Source organism: Protopterus annectens, chromosome 7.part0 (genome assembly GCF_019279795.1).
Source record: "Protopterus annectens isolate FY-2018-M chromosome 7.part0, PAN1.0, whole genome shotgun sequence".
Lineage (NCBI taxonomy): Eukaryota > Metazoa > Chordata > Ceratodontiformes > Protopteridae > Protopterus > Protopterus annectens.
The window spans coordinates 281893928-281916076 of record NC_056739.1 but is presented as its reverse complement, the minus strand read 5'-3'; the positions used below and the strand labels follow the sequence as shown (position 1 = coordinate 281916076).

At 40.9% G+C, this 22149-nt stretch overlaps 1 protein-coding gene across 1 annotated transcript in view; it reads left to right on the top strand.

Moving 5' to 3' along the window:
• Positions 1 to 22149, top strand: part of LOC122805950 (ankyrin repeat domain-containing protein 11-like) — a 297653-nt gene that overhangs the window by 126539 nt on the left and 148965 nt on the right. The window contains exon 8 of the mRNA XM_044076194.1: positions 20833 to 20898. Within this exon, the coding sequence (XP_043932129.1) occupies positions 20833 to 20898 (66 nt within the window). The remainder of the gene's footprint in view (positions 1 to 20832; positions 20899 to 22149) is intronic.

Genomic DNA, 22149 nt, shown 5'->3' with positions numbered 1-22149 from the left:
TAAAAAGTTTGGAGGGTTTGATAGAACTTTTAACAAACAAATAAATACTGGTCCTAGTACAAATGTGTTAAACATTTCTGATGTAACATTATCTGACTCACAAACAACTCTGAATAAAGGTCTTTCTTTTATACTGGGTTTTTTTGTTCCAGAAGATACATTTGCACAGGATGAGATAGCATTTTGTAGATTGCTCAATCTCAAATTGTATTTCCATGATAATAACTCTGATGGTTTAACTGTTGATGCATTTAAATGCCACAAATCCACCTTGTGAGTCTTTTCCAAAACAGTGTTCTCAAAGATTTATACTTTACATCTATATTGATTCACCCCAGGTCTAATAATCTCTGTCTGATATGTTAACTTTACAGGAACTTTCCAACAATGAGAATTTGGAAATCATTTCTGTGGACAAAGGTGGTGCTGTGGTTATGAACTGGGCACAATATGATGCTGAGGCTCTGAGACAATTGGATGATGCCAGATACTACACCAAAATGCCACTTGATCCATCACCTATGTTTAAACATCAACTTGAAGAATTTTTGGATTCAGCAGTAGAAAATGGCATAATCACACAAAACACTAAAAATCAGTTCACATTGTCAGATCCGAATAGTCAATATATTTATTTCTTACCAAAGATTCATAGAGACCCTCAGAATCCCCCTGGTCGACCAACTGTGGCAGGCAATGGTTCTTTGACTGAACTATTGTCAGAATTTTTAACCCAACATCTAAAACCATTATTGAGATGGGTAAGATCCAGAATTCAGGATACTACAGAGTTCTTAGGGATCATAAATGAAATGCAAATTGAGGATCATTGGTTGCTATGTACATTAGATGTCTGTGCACTATATACGACACTGGGCTGGGCTTTATGCCGTTAAATACTGGCTACAAAAATCTGAGTTGTACAAATCCGGCTTTAACACTTTCCTCATTTGTTTGACTGAACACGTTCTCACCAAGAATGTTTTCTTCTATGATCAACAATGTTATCTCCAAATACGGGGCACTGCAATGGGTACATAGTTTGCTCCCATATATGCAGATCTATATATGGCCTATATAGAAGAACAAATGATCTATGATGTTACACACATTTACTTGGGGGGAATTGATATATGGCATAGATACCTGGATGATTGCAGTATGTTGTGGAGGTCTGATGTTAAAACTTGATGGAATTTGTGAAGTATCTCAATGACAATAAGTGGGGTCTACAATTTACCATCAACTATCATTCATGCAAAATCACATATCTGGATGTATTGATCAGCAGGAACGATGACAACACTCTTCGTACTGAAGTATTTCAAAAACACCTAGAATACAACACCTTACTCCACGCATCCATCTTTCATCCAGCCCATATTACCAAAAATATTCCCAAGTTTCAGTTCACCAGGATGAGATGCATCTGTTCAGACGAACATACATTTGAATTTTTTCATAAAGATTTGGCTCATAGGTTTCAGGAAAGAGGTTACAGCATGGGCTATGTACAACACAGCAAGCAATCATGCTGCCAATCTAGACAGAGAGGACCTTCTCAAATACAAACAGAAATCGCAACACAAAAATAACACCTTACGGTTTATCAACACATATGGTAGGAACACCAACAGAGTCATTGATGCCATCAGACAACATTGGAACATTTTTTTAGCTGATAATTTTTTGTCACAACATTTATCTGACACCTGCAAGTTCTCATTCAGAAAAGGGAAGAATCTTGGATCTTATTTCAACCATTACAAACATCAACATGAATCAATAAATCACAATCTGATCCAAACTTCCATTTCTGGAGACAAGTTAGTTGGCTGTATGCCATGTGGCCACTGCAGCCATTGTAAACATGTGATGTTCATCGTGCTATACTGCTGCAGTCATCACACCTGGGGTTATCCTGTCGTCAGGTGGTCCCACAGTCGGCCAAATCCCAAAGTCCTGGTCCGGCGTCTGTTGTCGTCGCCTCTTTCCTGATGTCAGTGCGACAGAGGTATAAAAGAGACAGCCAATGCCATTTTCTTCGGTCTTTTTTGCTGCGCGGTGCCCGAAGCAGAAGCAGTTCGCAAGTGCCGGTCGGCCAGTTCCTGAAATTTTCGAATCGAGTTTCAGCCCGAAGTCTTCTCTAAAGCGAAGTACCCCGTTGGGGAAACTTTTCTTGCCTCAGACCGATGTCAGACAAAGTTAATTGTATTTCTTGTGGGAAGCAAATACCTCATAAGGATTTTCATTCTCATTGTATTCCTTGCCTAGGCCCAGACCACGACGTCTCTGGTTGTCTGTTTTGTGCTAGGTTCAACAAACGTACAATTAAGCGCCGGGCAGAATTCGCCCAGCATTATTTTGGCAGAAAATTTAACTATAGCATGCCGTCGGAGCAACCAACATCAGCTATGATTAAAAAACGCAAAGAAAAGGACTGGCAGCCAAGGCCAAGACCAGATACTGAGGCCTCAGCAAGGCCTGACACCGGTTCTCCAGTTTTCAGTGAGGCGCCTTCGCAGCCCCTGACTACCATTGATTTAGAAATTCTGATGGCCTCCCAAACTGAAGCAGTTGAGCCTCAGGAACCGGTTCCACCTCACTCCTTGGACGCCAGCCCCGACGGGGATCCAGAAATTTTGGATAGGCCTTCGGTCTCTGAAGGTGTTTTCAAACTGACAGCTATCTCTGCCAAGCCTTATGCTAAACTCAAAGCCCCCTTGAAAGTTAGAAAACCTGGGCCACACCCCCCCACAGGCCCCTATGCCTAAAAAACAGATGCTTAAGATGGCTGAGGATTTAATTACCCTTATCAGGGGATCCCAGCCCCCACCTGACAAAAGGCCTAGACTGGAGGAAGATTATCCTTCCTCTGACCAAGCATCCATTTCCTCAGGCATCTCTGATGACCAGGATTACTCCTTCCCTCCTTATGAAGACTCACATGCTGAAGAGTCCATTCCCCCCCCCCCTGAAGACTACTCTTTTGGGGAAACTTTACACACCATGAGGGAACACTTCCACTGGGAAGGTCAAGATTACTCTGACTCAAGAAAAGACTCCGTGAGCTTCTTCTTCTTCCACAGCATAGACCCCTGACAATTCCTCCAGTTTTAGACATTTTGGATAATGTTTTCTCTGAATCCAGTTTAAACCCAGATTCCTTACCCTCCAGCACCAGCTAAACCAGACCGATACTACCGAGTTCCTGATACTCATAAGTTTCTATACAAAAGCCCTACTGCAGACCCCAAGACCATTTCCCAGGGTCCCAAAGGGGTTAAGGCCTCTACTGCTAAGAATCCACTTCCTTCTGAAAGAGATTCCAGAGCATTAGAAAGATGGGGAAAGATTTGGCCATGAGGGCCTTAAACTGCCAATTCCACATGCTAAAATACCAACAGTATTTGATTACACAGTTAAAGCAGAAACTGATCCCTCAGACAGATCAACTTGATTTTAAAGAGATGCAGGATTTGCTGCATGCAGCAGAACAGGTGGGAAAGCATACCTTAGTGTGGTTTTGATTCATTGGAAGCCTCATGTAGAGCAGCTGTCACAGGGTCTGTAATACGTAGGCATGCTTGGCTTAAAGAACAAGCCTTACCAGAACATGTCAAAGCAAAGTTATTGGATGCTCCATTGCAGAAAGATGTGTTATTTGGTGTCAAAGCAGAGGAAGTTTTAAAGAAAATGGAAGAAAAAAGGCAAAATCTATGCAAACAGTTAAAGATTTTTTACAGGTACAACCTCCTCGTTTCAGCAGAAACTGGCCATCAAAAAACTGGTCCTTTCCTACATCAGACAGACCCCAAAGAGGTAGGTACAGGCACCCAAGGGGCAGAGGCCAACCACAAGGTTCTTTCAGGCCTAGACAATGGCATACAACAACTCAGAGTTGGAGACGAAAGATCTCAACCCTTCAGGAAACGAAAACAATGACTTCCCTCTTCACCTGCCAAGAAAAATTGCCCTGGCAGCACCTTTGGGAGGAAAACTGGCTCTATTTCCACAAAATTGGCGCATCATAACAAAGGACAAATGGATTCTGGACATTATTACCCGAGGCTACAGATTTCATTTCCACACTTTACCACGGATGAGAGGCATGCCAAACCTGCCTCCAAACCAATGGGCAGAGGCTCAAATGCAAATTTCAGCTCTCATGGATATGAAAGCAATTCAAAAGGTACCTACAAAGGAGCAAGGTCAAGATTTTTACTCAAGACTGTTTCTAGTCCCAAGAAAGGACAAAGCCTGGAGGCCCATCTTAGACCTCTCAATTCTAAACACATACCTGGAGGTACTCAAATTGAAAATGCTCACACTACAGCAGCTCCTTCCCATGCTGGGCAAGGAGTCTTGGCTGGTAACGTTGGACCTCAGAGGCATACCTGCATGTCCCTATCAGACAAGATTGCAGAAGATACCTCAGATTTTTGGCAGGTACAACGCATTATCAATTCTCTGCATTGCCCTTTGGCTTATCTACTGCGCCCAGAGTATTTACGAAATGCCTGGCATCAGTAATTGCATATTGCAGACAACGAGGAATACAAATTTATCCATATCTGGACGACTGCCTGATCCAAGCGGACAGCAAGGACATTCTATTACAGCATCTGGCTTTTGTAACACAGCTGCTCAGTTGCCTAGGGTACACAGTAAACAAAAAGAAATCAAAACTAATGCCCTCGCAACAGATAATATTCCTGGGTGCCAGCTTAAATACAACGGCCCAGATGGCTTACCTCACGCCAGACAAACAAAAACAATTGACTCAATACTTCAAAAAGATAGCAACTTTTACCCAGCTCACTGCAAGGAAAATCCTGCAGGCATTGGGGTTCATGGCATCATGCATTCAACTAATCCCATATGCAAAGCTGCATATGAGAAAATTACAATGGTACCTGAAAAGTGTATGGTCTCAACACAGGTACAGCCTCGAAACAAGTATACCTATCATTCCCTGCCTTCAAAAAGAGTTCCTATGGTGGGCTCAAGCATGTCAAATAAACAAGGGTCTTCCTTTCATCTTACCTCCAGCAAACTAAACCATTACAATGGATTCTTCAGACTACGCCTGGAGAGCACACATGGCAGGTCAGTGCATAAAGGGCAAATGGTCTGCAAAACAAATGCATCTTCACATCAACCAAAAGGAGATGCTAGCTGTGCAAAATGCACTGACAGCCTTCAAGGACCTCTTGCATCCAGGACAACTTCTAATAAGGACAGACAACACCACAGTTATGTGGTACATAAACAAACAGGGAGGAGCACACTCCTACCCTTTATGCAGACAGGCTATGATCTTATGGAACACAGCACTGACCTACCAAGCACAATTCCTGCCAGGAAAGGAAAACATATTGGCAGACGAATTAAGCAGAAATATGGCAGATCCTCATGAGTGGAGACTACACCCACAAGTATTTTCAATGATAACTCAAAGATGGGGATGTCCAGACATAGATCTATTTGCATCCCCCAACAATTGCCAATTACAAAAATTCTGCACAAGGACTTATCACTCCCTAGCTTGGAAAGTGGACGCTCTATCATTCAGTTGGACAGCACTGACAGTCTATGCCTTCCCTCCACTACCTCTATTGACCAAGGTATTATTGAAGGTCAGATCAGAGAGACCACAAATGATCCTTATTGCTCCGGACTCACTGGTACCCATTACTAAGGAACTTGACTCGCAGCCCTCCATGGATCTTGCCTCAATTCCCACTACTGTTGACTCGGAAAAACTCTCCAACCCATCACAGCCAGCTCAGAGCTTTAAATTTAGCTGCATGGAGAATTCCTTAAATTATCAATCAACACTTCTCTCAAAGGACGTCCTGAATGTCATTTTAGAGGCCAGGAGGCCCAGCACCAGGAAGACTTACTCAGACAAATGGAAAAGATTTTGTGCATGGCACCAGGCTAAAGGTCAAAATCCCTGGATACCAAACATTCCTCACATACTGCAATACCTAACTGAGATGCTACACAAAGGCCTTTCCTTCTCCTCCATTAAGATCCATGCTTCAGCCATTTCAGCTCAATATAATACAGATCCTCCAATTTTCTCACACCCTTTACTTAGGCAGTTTCTCAGAGGGGTTAAGAATATAAGACCCCCCAGAAAACCACCAACACCAACTTGGGACCTGAACTTCGTTTTAGAAAAGTTAACACTGCCTCCTTTTGAACCAGCCTTCTCAGCAGAACTACAATACTTGTCTTGGAAAACAGCCTTGTTACTGGCTATTACCTCAGCACGCAGGGTCTCAGAACTACAGGCACTTATGGCAGTGGAACCTTTCATCATTTTCCATCAGGACAGAGTCTCTTTATGAACTAACCCTACCTTCATGCCCAAGGTAGTATCCAGTGTGGCTTTGAATCAGACCATTCATTTACCCACCTTTTATCCTAACCCACAGAATAAAGGAGAAAGGCTCCTTCACTCTTTGGACATTCACAGACAGCTACGTTACTATTTAGATAAGACAAAGATCTTCAGAAAAACTGACCAACTCTTTGTATCATATGCTGCAGGTTCACAAGGAAAGGCTACTTCAAAACAGACCATCTCCAAATGGATAGCACATTGTATCCACTTTTGCTACTCGCACCATGGGAAGGCAGTGCCTGTCAATATTAGATCCCATTCTACCAGGGCTACTGCAACCTCAGCAGCCTTTCTCAGAGGGGTTCCAACCAAAGACATTCTGGAGGCAGCTACTTGGAGTTCAGTGCACATCTTTACCAAGCACTACCACCTTCCATTATACTCAAAAAAAACAGAGCTGGTTTTGCCACTGCAGTTCTGCAGGGCATCCTAGCATCACCTAACCCTGTTTAGTACCAGCCACCCTTCCATAGCTTTGGGATTCTACCCAAGTGTGATGACTGCAGCAGTATAGCACGATGAACATAGTACAGTTTTGTACCTACCATAAATGTAGATGTTCGAGTGGTTACACTGCTGCAGTCTAGGTTACCCTCCCTCCATCCCCTCTACATACCAGGGTGTTAGTTACAATTCCATGTACATCAATCAATTGGATGCATGTCTATATGGTGTATTTGCTAACAGCTAGTACTATTGTTTATCTACTAAGGTATTGTTGCATAGCTATTGTATTGCCTTCCTAGATGGGGGCACCTGACATCTGGGGCAAGAAAAACTGAAGAAAATGGCGTCGGATGTCTCTTTTATACCCCTGTCACACTGACGTTAGGGAAGAGGCGATGACAACCGACGCCGGACAAGGACTTTGGGATTCGGCCGACTGCGGGACCACCTGACGACAGGATAACCCCAGGTGTGATGACTGCAGCAGTATAACCACTCTAACATCTACATTTATGGTAGGTACAAAACTGTACTTTGAAGAATAAACAATTATCCAGTAGTAATTGTGAGATCATATTTGACAAAGTTTTTTTGCAAATTGCAGTACAGATTGGATCATATATTTGGCTTCCTGTAGCTGCCATGCATTTTATATTGGACAGACATCTAGACCCCACAGATTACGCATTTCTGAACATCTTAGTGGTGTTAAATGCAAAAGGTTGATCAATGCCCTTTATAAATGCACTTTAAAACACACTACAGGAAGATTTCATTTAACTATCATTGATAAAATAGTAGGAGACGGAACTAATAAATCTGGATGGCACAGTAAATTGAATGCCAAAGAGAAAAAATGGATTGTAAAGTTAGGTGGACTGTTCCAGCCTGGTTTAAATGAATATTTTATGATAAGGAACATTTATGAATATTTATGAGCTCACCAAAGAAATCTTATGATTAATTATCTTTAATTGTATATAAGGGCTACAAGATGTTTTTGCAAACTAACACTGATGAAGACTAGGTTAATTCCATAGCCGAAACCGGTCTGTTGTTTCTTGTTTTCCAATAAATTATTCACACAGCTCACAGTTGCTGGCTTCTATTTTTGTCTTGCTATGTTGGATTGAGCTGTGCAATCACTTCTGTGCAGGGGAACCTTTTTTACCAACCCAATGCTTTCATACTGGGTGACTTCAACTACTCTTCCATCAGCTGGGAAAACTACTAAGTACCAATGTACAGGCCCAGTGCTTTCTGGAGTTTCAGTTCCATGCCCTGAGCCAGGTCATTCTGACCCCCCCCCCCCCACTAGAGGAAGCAACATCCTCAACCTGGTTATCAACATGGGAGATTGTTGCTCCACACCTATAGTAAACTCCTCACTGGTTAGATCTGACCACAAACTGATCACCATGGAAATCTCCATCTCGCTTACAACCACCGCTGAGGTCACCACCCTGAAAAACTTCTCTAAAGCTGACTTTGGGCTTCTAAAAACAGAGATGGCTAAGTTCTTGGCACCCATGCCAATGGAAAATAGCTGCATGACTGCTGAATCATACACCAGTGCACTGTACGAGCATGTACACAAATGCATGGACCTTGCCATACCAAATAGAACTTAGATGCTCTCCTCCAAAAAGAAAGCCAATCTAGTGGTCCCCAGCCATCAATAAACTACAACAGAAGGAAGAAACAGTTGCAGAAAAAAATGAAGTCACAAGACTAAAACCTCCCTTATCAGTGTTAACAAAAAGCTGAGATCCCTTATCAAATCCTCTAAAGCCAGCTATAAAGGCAGAATTGTAGTGGACACCAAAAACAACCACAAAGCCTTCTATAGCTATATCAAAAACCTCCATGGCAATACCCAGATTTACTCTTGAGTTATTGCACAATGGCACCTCCTATACTGAGCCAACATACTGGCCGACAGATTCAGTGCCAACTTTACCCCCCCCAAGGGCCCTATCACAATACAAGAAGAAAGCCTGGTACCCACCATTTGTGGCACAGGTAAAAGCTGCATTGTTCAAAGCCAAGAATATAGCTTCCATGGAACCTGATAATATCCATGGCTGCATCCTACATGAGCTACAAAATGAACTGGAACCACATCTGTGTGTCCTGTTCAGTCACAGCCTTACCTCAGGCTATATCCCTAACAAATGGAGCACTGCTACAGTCATCCCGCTCCATAAAGGGGGAGCAACTACAGACCCTGGGTACTATCACTCCATAAGCCTGATGAGTCTAGAATGCAAAGCTATGGAGCGCATCATCATGGACCTGCTTAACAAAGATATAGGCCACGTCCAAACTCTTGATCCCACACAGTTTGGCTTTGTCAAATAGAGATCCTGCCTGCTGAACCTGGTTGACTTCTTCAAGGCAGTCAGCAAGGCTGTGGATGAGGGTAAGGCAGTGCATACAGCCTACTTTGACCTGGCCAAGGCCTTTGAGACCATTCTCCACTTGGGTATCCTTGATAAACTCACCAAACTAGGCATCAATCCTTACATCACTAGGTGGATTGCAAATTGGCTCACAGGACCCACAGAGTGAAAGTTGTGAATTCCAAGGCAGACTGTTGACCAGTCATGAGTTGAGTCCCACAGGGCTCTGTCGTGGGCCCTCTCCTGTTTGGCATCTACTTCTCAGAAGTCCAGGCCAACACAGAAGGACTCTGGCTAACCAAGTTCACTGATGACTGCAAGCTAGGAGTTGCCATCAACTCCCCCAAGTGATGCAGGCATCCTACAAATGGGCCTTTTTGAGACCAAATGACTGGTGTCGGAACCATGGCCTGAAGCTTAATGCCGAAAAAAGCATTATCCCCTTTGGAAAAAACTTGGCTCCCACAAATTGCATGTTAATGGGAGCCCACTGAGCACTAAAGGGGCCATAAGAGATCTGGGCACCCAGGTCGACAGCCACCTCACCTTCAACCACCACATTGCCACTGTGGTCAGGAAGTCCTTCTACATGGCACATCTTACAACCAAAGGTCATCATCCCTCTCTAATCAGCCCTCATTAGACCAGTCATGGAATATAACACCCCATTTGGCATGTACCTGACCAGATACCTACAACAGCTGGAGAGGCCAGAAAAGTACTTCACAAAAAGTATCCTAGGCCTTAAACACATGTCCTACATGGACGGAATCAAGAAACTTCAGCCGTTTTCATTCTCGTATCGTCTACTTAGAGGTGATCTCTGCTTGACTTACAAAGCCATGTCTGACCCAGCCCTACTTGAAATGCTACACCTAAAGAAATCCCAATCCCCCACACCACATGCTGCAGAGATCACAACCTCATTACCACAATTAACAGAACATGTTGGAGGGACAGGTTCATCAGGTTCATCTCCCAAAGACTGCCAATACTCTGTAATAAGCTTTCCATTCATGTCGAGCAGCACACCTCGCTGGCCAACTTCAAGAGAAATCTTGACGAGTGGATGGGTAACAAAGTTCACCCCAGGGGTCACTCCAGTTGCCCTACTGGATAAGAGGCACTGTGAACTAACATTGGGTGGCACGATGCCTGGGCAATTTTGGACTAGGCTTGAAAAGGCTCCAGGGCCATTAGCACCTATGAACCTAAGAGTATTCCCTTGATCCTGATGTGTGGGAATGTCTACACTCAAAAACTTAAGTCTTCTGTACCTGCTTATGGCTGCTGACTTGTAATAGTGAGCTACCACTCCAAAAAAAAAAAAAAAACAGAGCCAAACCTTGGAAGTTCACTATCTTGCCTCAGTTAGAGCTGGATAGGGCCTCCTTCCTCCCTTCTCCCAGTCCTCTCATAAACCTTGTGTGGTTGGCTTAGGATTTTGTACTTTTCATAAATACCTGCACATATGTGTCAGAGGTCACTACTTTAATAAGAAAGAGGGAAATATCCTACATGCTTTGATTTTTTTTTTTTTTTGTTAAATTAACTGGCCTGTGTGGAACAGATATCCCTTCCTTGTTAACCATGAGAGAGAGAGAGAGAGACCTTATCCTGTGCTTCCCCAACAGATGGTTTTCGTTTGGATGCACCCTCAATATAATGAGGGATTTCCTCAAAAGAGTGTTGAGGATTACTGAAGCTTTTTGATTATGTGAAGCTCTTCATCCAGTTAAGTTACAGGTCTTCGAGATTGAGTTTAAATATTCAGTTGTGTCTAGAAGGGGAAATGCATATTTTTTTTTCTGTAACAAACAAAAAAAACTTGGAAAAATGTTAGTACAGAAAGAGTGTGCAGAATCGGCGCACATGCACAAAAGCAGGGACACGTTTTCTACAAAACCAAGGTCATTCACATGTACCCTTGCCTAACGACTAACTGATTCAGGCTTTGACCTCAGAGGAGACGGACAGCTCTGCAGTTTATGCAAATCCTACTTAATACCCTCCAAACAAGTCTTGGTCTCAAGGGGTGGGTGTCTTCCAGACGCACTATTCTTACTTCCAGAGAAAATGTTATTCCTGAATTCTTATTTCAACACTGCACATCAGAATCTGATTATTGCCAGGGAATCCCCCCAGAATACTGGGTACATGGCCTCTGTGGTGCTGATGGTGTACCCCCCCCCATAGGGCAGTGCAGTGGTGTGTGAGAAATAGATGGTGCCAGTATTTCCACCCCCTCCATTGCCACATCTTGTGCTGCCATGTATTAAGAAAGAACTCTCATGGTGAATGCAAGAGTTGAACCTTAACCTGGGGTCCTGTTCAAGGTAGGTCAGAGCACACAGTCATTGTTTTCAGAAATAGCCTGGGAAGACCCATTAAGGAAAACTGGAAATTCAAGGGATCTCAGACATAGCTCATAAAGGATGGCAGTAATTTTAGCTGTAAAGTCATACAGATAGGTTTGGCAGCTGTGTATTCTCAAAGATAAAATGGTAACAGTGTAGTCATCAAAGGCAGGTGCAGACTTGACATATAAAGACTATGTTTAGCCCCCGGAGTCAGACTTGACCATGTGGGCATCTTGTATCACTTTACTGAAGAGTGTTCTGAACTTCTGACAGACTGGTTGAGTAGAACAGAGAGAAACCTTCAGGAATGGATGTTAAACGGGTATATATTTCTGGATTTGGTCCACAGATAGGGTGTGCCAGATAAAAAAAAACTTTTGTTTCTTCACAAAACAATTGGCTTAGAGAATTTTGCAGCAGGACACCAGTCACAATTAGGCAATAGTTGCCTTCTTGGTAAACTAGGCGGTTCTGTTTCTGTATGCATTTCATCCAATTCCATTTCCCTCTGGGTAGTACAGAAGATAAGAAGACACACCAGAAATGCTACTCATAGCTTCCTTTTGGATGATGCATTAGTATTTCTCCCTTTTACGGAATATGGTAAAGATAGAGCTTGTTCTGCTGCATGAGGGTATGAATTGCTTGACCTAAAACAAAGATTTTGCTGTACACCCTAATCTAAACACCCTAAAGCTCATAGCTGGGATAATCTAGCTCTTATCCCTTTCAGTCATGTTTTCTGAGAACATGATTTCTATCTTTTACAGGAGGCTAGGAAACCAACTACAAAACAATCTTACATTGCAAAATTGAAGATCCTATTTTTTCAGGGTGAGAGGCTGGACTGCAACTAGTCTTCAGTATCTGTACTTTGCCTGCAGTCTTGGTCTTTATATCTTGGGAAACCCCTTTACTCCCTGATGCCAGTGAATTAGTTCCTTATGGGGAATTTACATCTACTTGGAGGGTTCATAAGTTCACAGGTAAGTACTAGGACTGCTGTCCTTGTGGGCCATTTTAAGTCTAGCTTGTGCTCAAAGTAACCTGTCCAACCATCTCATGACTGGTAATTATATATTATCCCTAATGAGAATAACTGGGATCATACCATAGATAATTTTAGGAGACCTATTCATAGGATAAAGGATTTAGGAACTGCCTCTGTCCATTAGTAGTAGTACGGAGGGCGGTCCTGTGATAAATTTTCCATTTCCTATCCATATATCTAAGTTGCACTTGAGAATGGACAGAGATGAACTTTGTTTTATATGAATGGGGAGTCTGTTGCACAGGAGCATTATCCTTTCTAAGATATATCTGTCTTTGCAAACCATTTTGTTGATTTATTTATTTTTACATTTGTTGACTGGGAAAGTCCAGCTAGACTTATTGTCCTTTTTAAGTGGAAGCCCGGGGAGAAAAGCTCCAAGAATAGATTAGCATAGTAACAAAAAGTAATAGTGAAAATACAGCATAATAGTACAAAGCAGTAGGTAACATGACATTTTAAATACATTCAGAGTGTTTGTAGTTACACTTAAGGTTACAGAAAAATAAAAAGAGGCAATAGCTAAGTTTCCAAAGATGTCTTTGATGTTGATTGATGTTGCAGAAGAGGTTTAGATCATTATACCAAGTATTTCTGATGCCATTGATTTGATGTGCAGTAAGTCTATCAGTAATGGGTAAGAGAATGCATTGTATGCCAGACACAGGTTACCTCTTAGCAGTATGTAGGGTAGAGAGTATAGTGACCGAGCTTTGAGTCAGTTCATGTAGGGCATATTTTTAGGCCTTGTATCTTTTTAGTAAGGTACCTCTGTGGGCATTCCAGCTGTTGCATGTGTCTGGGCAGATGCATTCCAAAGAGGGCATTAAATTCATTGACTGGCCCAATTAGGGCTGAGTAAAGGGTAACCATATTATACCAAAGTCCCTAGATCTAGACGCGGCCCCTTTTTTTATAAGCTGTGCAATATAGAAGGACTTTCATGCAACAATAGACCCATCTTGGTCAAAAGTTAGGTCACTGTCCACGTTTCCAAATCTTGTACAACTGCATTAACTCTTAGTGGTGTATTGTCAATGCCCAATTGTTCAGCATCCAGGACATATTGGTAACACTTTCCTTTTCATCTTTCTACACTTTCTCCAAGCATTGTAACCTGTCATTACCTTTACTGAGCATGCAGGATTTGCCATGGCCATATTACTATATTTGTCACAGCCATACCACAGGGACTGCTACAGATCACACCTTCTCAGGGTCAGCCACCTCGTAGCTCTTAACAGTCAAGATTCCCAAAACTGATCAGCACTGCAGCAATGAGCAGTGTGATGAATATAATACAGCTGTTAGGAGTTTAATGTTCTAGATGTCTGCATGTGCTCACTTTTGCTGCAGTTGTATCATCCTTCCACCCCACTGTTTCCTTGCCTGTAACTATCCTGTCTTTAGGGCGGGTACACAGTCCTCTTTATTTTCTTACTGTCCCTCACTGTTAACCAACAAGACACTGCCCCTTATCTGATTGACATGGTATCTAGAGAAGGAGCTTTGAGGGCCCTTCTGGTTGGACTCGCAGTTTTGGCAGCATATGCCACTTGACATTTCATGCTTTGGTTTCAGCCCAACAGGCCTTGAGAAGACAGATGCTTTTCTTACACTACATATGTGTTAATGTCCAGTTGTGAAGGTGAAACCCTGTGGAAGTGCTGAAGGTCAGGCCTTTTGTTACAGATGTTGCAAGCATTAACAGTACTGCAACAGTGAACATACTCAATCATCTACTGTTCTAGCAAGTTCCTAACACAGCTATATTTTTCAGCACAATTTTGAACATATTTACTCAGAAGTACAGTGATAACACACATGTGCTTTCTTTTAAATACCATTTTTGCAGTTCAAAAAGCAGTCAGACCTGCGTGGAGAAAAGTGGCCTTCATACATCAGTTTATTTCAGGTGAAACTGAATCTAGCCTAATCTATGCTTTGCCATTTAAATAATCCAAAGAATTGAATTAAAACATAAAGGTAAAGTGCCAAGATTAACTTTCTCCCCAAGATTCTCAGAGAAATTACCCTCTGTAGTCAACTTTCTTTAAGCATTATTTCAAAAACAATTGCTACAATGTGTGCTACCAAACATAGGATGAAAATTTTATATATGTGTATATATCTGTGTGTGTATGGATATACCTTGAAATACTGAAGTACAAAACCATCGAATGGCAAAATATTGATACAAAAGGATGAAAACTCAAATTAAAAAACTCACTCATATTGTTTGTAGGGCAGCAAATTGCTCTGCACCTCCCATGTAGGAGGATGTACCCCCCCCCCACATCCCCTTGTAATTAGATACACCAACTCTGAGGTAACACAGCAGTGGTGAAAGGGCAAATTCCTACTTCTTGCTGATCAGAGACCTCCAATAGGCTAATGCCTACAGAAGCAGTCAGTTTAAGTTTTGGTCAGCTGTAAAAACATTCCGTTATATGGAGTCTTTCCCAATATATAAAGAATACATTTATTTAATGGCACAACCCTAAAACATACCAAAACCATATGCTCCTTCCCCTTTTTGTTTAATAATACTACATTACTTAACAATTGCAGAGATGTCTGGAACGTAATTGGTGGAGTACCTTTACATTTGTGTACAGATCGGATAAAGTCGTCTCAAATTCTGATGACTTGGGGGCGGGGGGGGCGTATGATGATGATGACTATGATTATTCTCTGCTGAGTGGCTTTAACCAAGAAAAAAAAACTCACTCATACAAGCCCATGCAAAAGAAAATTCAGTGTATGAGCTAGTTTTACTTGCATTACCTTTGACTTTTTTGGCAAATTGCACTAAACTGAAGTGTCAGAGAAGTTTTCAGTATTAAAACCGATAATCCCTTACACAATTACCCTACAAATTTGTAGGAGACATAAAAGCAACTTTTACAGTTCTGTACTATCAGTCATCCAGGTAATACATAAAAGCTGTATAACTGTACATTTGGTAACTAATCCACTCTGAAGCAAGTAGTTATATCTCATGCATTCCTTCTCCCGTTTCAGTACCGTAGTAACACTTTTGGTTGCACTGAGAATGAAAGACAGCAAAGTCATTTTACAGGACAGCACAGCATAATCTATACAGAAACGTGGAAAGAAACAATAGTTTTTTTACTTCATATTGCAATTTTGAGCTCTGTAACTTGAGAGTCACCAAAATTATAAACAAAAGATGAATGTCAGAACTTGGTCTTCTCCTTTTTCAAGGGGTGTACCCTTACCCTTAATACATCGGAACAAGATGACTCATTCCAAAGTGTGGCAAGCACATGGGAAGTCTGTTTTCACAGGTCACTTCACTGTTCTGAGACCTGCAGTTACTGACCTCAGAATGTCAAATGGGTGATGCAGAACATACCAATGTATGGACAGCCAACTTCTGTCTTTACTCACTTTGCTATGTTAAGGATTCCTCCCTTTTCAAAAAAAAAAAAAAGTACCATCCAGGAATGAGATTAGATGTTAATTAACTTGCCACCAGTGCAACATAATACAATATTTTGCTTTTCTGTCTATAATAAAATATTGTAGACAAAAGAAGTATGGTGGAACAAAGCATACGGCATTCATTCACAACACTTCATTACAGTGAATTTATTATTTTTTTTCACTATGAACAAAATGTGCACTTTATGAAGCTGCCAGAGCCATCCCTTTTTACTTACCCACAGCCAGTAGTCCAGGTTTCCAGAGATAAGTTTGCACTTAACCTGAAACAGGTACTCTACTTTCCAGAAAACAGAAAACCAGCTTGTGCAGTCAGTGTTAGTCCTAATTATAGTTTAAAAGAACTATGTTGCATTTCTTCTCCTTGAAGGAGAAAAAAAAAAAAGTCTCAGCTGGAATTTCACTCCTGTCTGGAGTTAGATGTATCCAAGGGTATATTGGGGAGGGAGATGCTTTCATTTTAGATCTGGTCCCAGTCTTCAGGGGCAAATACTTAACACAACACAATTATAACAAAGCATTGAAGTATTTTTACAAGTTCCCATGCTGTGTTCCCCAACCACTGGGACGCAAGGCACAGAGTGAAACAAAAAGTGAATGTGTGTATGTATGTGTATTTGTCTGTCTGCATGTGTGAGTGAAAGCTTGCATGAAAGCAGAATGTGTGTCTGTGTCTGTGAATGAAGAGACTGTATGTGTATGAGAGAAAGTGAGGAATGAGATGGATCAAGCCATTATTTTACACTGGCTAAGCAGTGCTTTTGCTGTTTAGTGAGTATAAAATAAAAGTCAAAGAAACTGAAAAAAGTGTGCGTTTGTGTGTATATTTTCTGTCTGCGTGTGAGAGTGAATATGTGAAAAAGTACAAGAGTCCTTGTGTAGGTGTATGTTTGCTGCGTGTGAGTGAATGCGTGCATGAAAGTACAAGAGTCCGTTTGTGTGTGTATGTTTCTGTCTGTAGGTGTGAGTGAATGTATGCAGAAAGCAAGCAAAGACTCTGTGTGTCTGTGTGTGTCTGTGTGTCTGTCTGTGTGTGTCTGTCTGTGTGTGTGTGAGACAGAGTCAAGAGTGGGAGTGACTCTGGCAGCAGCAATGAGGTTTTTTTTGCGTACCTCTTGACCATACCACTCAAACTCTCACACAATAAGTTTCATCAGCATACCTTTCAGTCTCTTTAGAGTGAGAAATCTTGACAAAGCCAAACCTAATGGGGGGACAAAGGCCCCAAAATACAAACACTTTTAAGTACTGTTCTTACAAACTTAGAAAGTAGACAGAAGTACAGGTTTTGCATTGGCATGTATTTTCTGAAGGGTATGAAGTCTGAAACTCAACTGTCTGTCATTATTTTCTGACTTCAAACCTCAGTGATTTGCTACTAATTTGCCAGAAAATGACCATTTTATGAGAAGCAGACCAAAAATATAAAGCAAAATTCTGCACATTCTGGGAAAATCTGGACAGTTGAGAGGTACACTGGACAGACCCAAATAGGGACAGATTTTAAATATTGCTGTTATAAACTTAGAAAGTCAATAAGGTTGTCATTAGGTTTACATACCTCTCAACCAAAATAGATCAATGTTATTCAGTTAAGATGTACACTTTTTTTTTTTTGGTAATTATTGCCAATTGTATTTTTATTGTACTTTGGAGATTTCTCCCTGGGTCTCAGCTGAAAATGGACTTCTAGTCCAGTTAGGCCTCCCCGGTAAACACGTCAAATAAATAAATAAATATGCAGTTTATTATGTGAGCGCAATGGCCGGTCCATGGAAAATGATCTTACATGAAACCAGTCCTTGGTGAAAAAAAAAAGGTTGGAGCCGGCTGTTGTAATAGATACGCACTATCCTTCACTTACTGTTTGATGCATGGAAAGGACCAGAAATGACTCGTGTAAGAGAAATCTGTAGCAGTTTCCGTCCTTAACTACACTGATGGACAGTGATGTATAGAAAAGCAGTAGAATGTCACAAACTGTATTGCTTTAAAAAGGCTCTTCAGACTGTACATGCTAAGAACTACAAATCCACCTAAAATCATTCTGGAAATAATTTACATTGTATGAAGAAGAAAGATACAAAAACAGTCTCATTTTGGTAATAGCAAAACCATGACAAGACCATAGAAAACTGCAACTGTACTAGATCAGCACCTCAGAACTTCCCATAGGTAAACGCATCTTTTACCAGTTACCACCATCAGCAGTAGGTGAGAGGGGGGGGGTACACATTTTCCAGGTTCATGGATGATATAAGGGAACACAGGTTGCCTAATAACATTTTAAATTGTTACACTGAGACAGAAATATATGGCATGAGGTGTTACTATAGTACTTGCCTGCCATTAAAGGGGCAACAAAAATTAAATTCTTGTTCGTGGGCTCGGCAACATATATTGTGCTGTAACAGTAAAATTGTGTACATTACTAAGAATTTCATTGTATTCTGAGAAAAGTGTTTCTGACGTGCTTCTGTAACTGCAGCCATTAACTTAGTTCTGAATTTCAGTTAAACTGCTTATATATGTATTTTGTATTCATTTCCTGATTTGGGCATAGTCTTGAGGAATTGGCCATGATTTGTTGTACTAGTTTTCTTGTTCTGTAGTTAAAATATCATTTCACATTGGTAATTAGTTCTGCAGTTTGTATCTGAGGCTATATTGGCATTGCATAAGTTTACTAATGGCTTCAATGGGATTTTCTAACATTGCATTTAACACTTTGAGTTATTGAACTGTACAGCTTTTCTCTCTATGTGCACTAGAGGTTTTTAAATTATGGGACACATACTATTCTCTTGCCTTCCCTATACCTGCTTGGAGACTGGTGCTGTGTTATACTAAGACGTCCTTACTAGATTTTTTCATCCTGTCTTTCTTAGATTCATACAGTCACAGGCAGAGATACTAGGCAAGTAGTTATGCAGACCATATAGGAGCTTAGGTTAATAAGTCAATGCACCCAACCCTTCAATTTGCTGTTACACAGTGGTGTTTCCTTCCTTTTCAAGAAAGGCCATATAGGCTACCCCATGCAGTGATTTTATGAATTTATGAACCCTCATATCTTCACGACTGACTGATATAATGTCACATCACTGAGTCTTGTTTGTTGATGAAGCTTTTTTTTTTTTTAAAGCAGATTTATTAAATTACCACTTAAAACATAGGTAAGCATACATTAACAGAATAGAAAACGAACCATATTAAGATTTTCTCCATTTACCTACATTATACATCACATATATTTTCTTTTCTTTCCTTGTAGCGCTCATCAGTCCAACATTACATAAATTGTTCAATTCCTGCTTTCCCTTAAACCTTACTCTTCCTCCTGAACATTATTCTGCATATATTGTTCCCACAATTCCATTTATTTCTTTGTAATTTGCTCCTTTCCTTTTCCAAAGATCCCTCTTCCAGTTGTTTTATAATCTTTAGTATTTCAAATACAGTTAGTTCAGACTTTGATTTTCATTTTCTTAGAATTGCTTTTCTGGTAGCTAAAAGAATTAAAATTAAGGCCTTAGTATGCCTAGGCAATTCAGATCCTGTGTCTCCCAGCTCAAAAGAATCATTTGCTTACTTACAACCATTTGCTCACCCAGCATTTCTAATAGAGCACTCTGTAGGGAATTTTTAAAATCTGCCACTCATTACACACCCAAAATGTATGCGGTCAGTTGCTTCTTTCTTCCCTATCACACCTCCAACATTTACCATCTACCTGAGAAAAAATGATTTGAAGTCTGCTTGGGATATAAAAATAGCTATGCACACAGTTCCAACCAAAGATCCTAAACCTTCTAGACTTTGTTGCATATTTGGGAGAGATACTTATGTCCTCCCATTGTTTCCTTGTAAATTGCTTTTTCAGTCTCTTCCCAGTCTTTTCTAACCTGCTCTGATTTTTAGTTATCGTGCAGTATTTTATATGCCCTACTAATTATCCCTTTTTTAAGAGAAGCTTGTGTTCTAGAGCAGATCTTTTACTTGCTATTCCCCTATCCCTTTGTTAGTCTGTACTCCAAAATGAATCCCTTGGAGTTTGATGCCAGTTTTTGAGCAATTTTTGGTTTTACAAAGGTGAAGGAGGTTGAGTAGGGCAGGGTCTTTTGTGGCAGAAAAAGCAAAGCATAAGCAAGTGCTTCCTCAGGGAGTTTAAACATCATGCAGCAATGAAACCGAACACCCATGAAAGTAGTCGTGGGGATGTGGGTTGTGGTGCTGTCAGCCATTGTCTGATGGTGATGAATCTCCAGCTTTGTCTGCATTCCTGTGACACAGCTGCAGATGTACATGAAACTTGCTTGTCAGTTGCAGACATTAAAGTGGACGTTAGGTAACTACCCTTCTCCAATTACTTTGTAATGTTATGTATCCTGATAATTTCAGTGCTGCTGTATGATGCTTATCCCTCTTTCCATGAAGGAGAACAGCTTTGTAGTTGTGTAATTTCATTCTATTGACATTACCTTGAGAGTGAGCCTGGATCCCCTGATGTTACTGTTGAATGCTTTTTATCTTCAGTGGGCTGACTCCACACCTGTATAATTTAATTTTTTTTGTACTGCCCACCATTTTCTTTTTCAATTTTGACTGTAAGATGATTTTTTTTAATTAAGCTTAATTTCTGCCTTACTAAAAGCATTTTAACTTGTTTTCTTCTACTGGAATATTAAGAATGACGGTGAACACTCATCTGAAACTGAAGGATCTTCCAAACACAGAGAAGATAATAATTTGAAGGTAGGTTTATTGGTTTGTCTGAACGGCAGGGAATTGCTCAGGAAATAATGTTAATGGATTGTGTAGTTGAATGCACTTTGGTTTGTAATGTCCTTTCTTGTTCAGCATTATGTTCATGTGTATGTGTAAATAACTTTACTGGAAGGCTGGATGGGGCTCTCTTGGAGCTACAAAATTGAAGAGTCTTAATTGTAAAGTAAGTCCTTTAAAATGAGCAAGTAATATAACTTTGTACTTTACTTGTTCAATTTAAAATATTTTCCCACATCCAGTTCACTCCATTGTAGTACCGAATTCCATTAATTCAGTACAGTGACCAGAGCACTGTGAGAGGTCCATTTTGATGTGCCATAATTGTAGTTTATCAGAAGGCAGTTGACAAAGCTAATACTAGTGTTGCCAATTTGAACACAGAGCATTGGAAGCTGCAGACATGAATGAGTTAAACAAGTAGTGTTTCCATTTTAGTTCTGGTTGTATTTCTCTTTCACAAGGAGAGTTAGGCCAGTTAATCCTAGGTAAATCTTTCGTTACCTATATGATCATCCGGTTCTGTTTGAAGAATGATGACGTACTGCTTAACCATTAACCTTATGGAGACCTTTCTTCCAGAGGTGGGGGCGGTGCTGCCTTTCCATCAAGTTCTAATCCTCTGCTAGTGAAGATGCATGTCCCCAGTCATGGTGTTTTGTGGAGCTATTAGGCTTACAGAGATACAGGAAATCTAATACGGCATGGTAGAGAAGGCACAAATTGATAGTGTGCAAGATATTGAGTAAAGGGATACAGCTCCTAGCCTCTTAGTAGCTCAGGGTAAGCCCATAATCATCTTTGTTAGGAAAGTTTGGGGCTTCTCTAGTTATTGTTTATGTATTGTGTGGTGCATCTTGATGGGGGCAGTGTGCTCTAATTGGCCTAATGAACTCTGAATCTAAAGGCAAAATAACTTTTTTGGATCTGGATATTATACCTTTGGTTATCAGTTGTGCTAAGTAGAAGGACTTTACTACAAGTTGGTACATGATGATCAAAGGAGAGGGAACTGCCAGTGCAGGTTTCAAGTCCCTAACCACATCTTCATTTTGTAGAGAAGTATTGTCTGTACTATATATTAAGGACAGGGATTTGTTTACCAAATGCAACAATGATCCCTTTTTCTTGCTTAATTTGAACCCATTTTCAGTGCACCAGGCTTTCTGAAGGTACAGGTGTCAGAAGGGTTCTTGACACTAATGCCCAGTTTGCACTCAT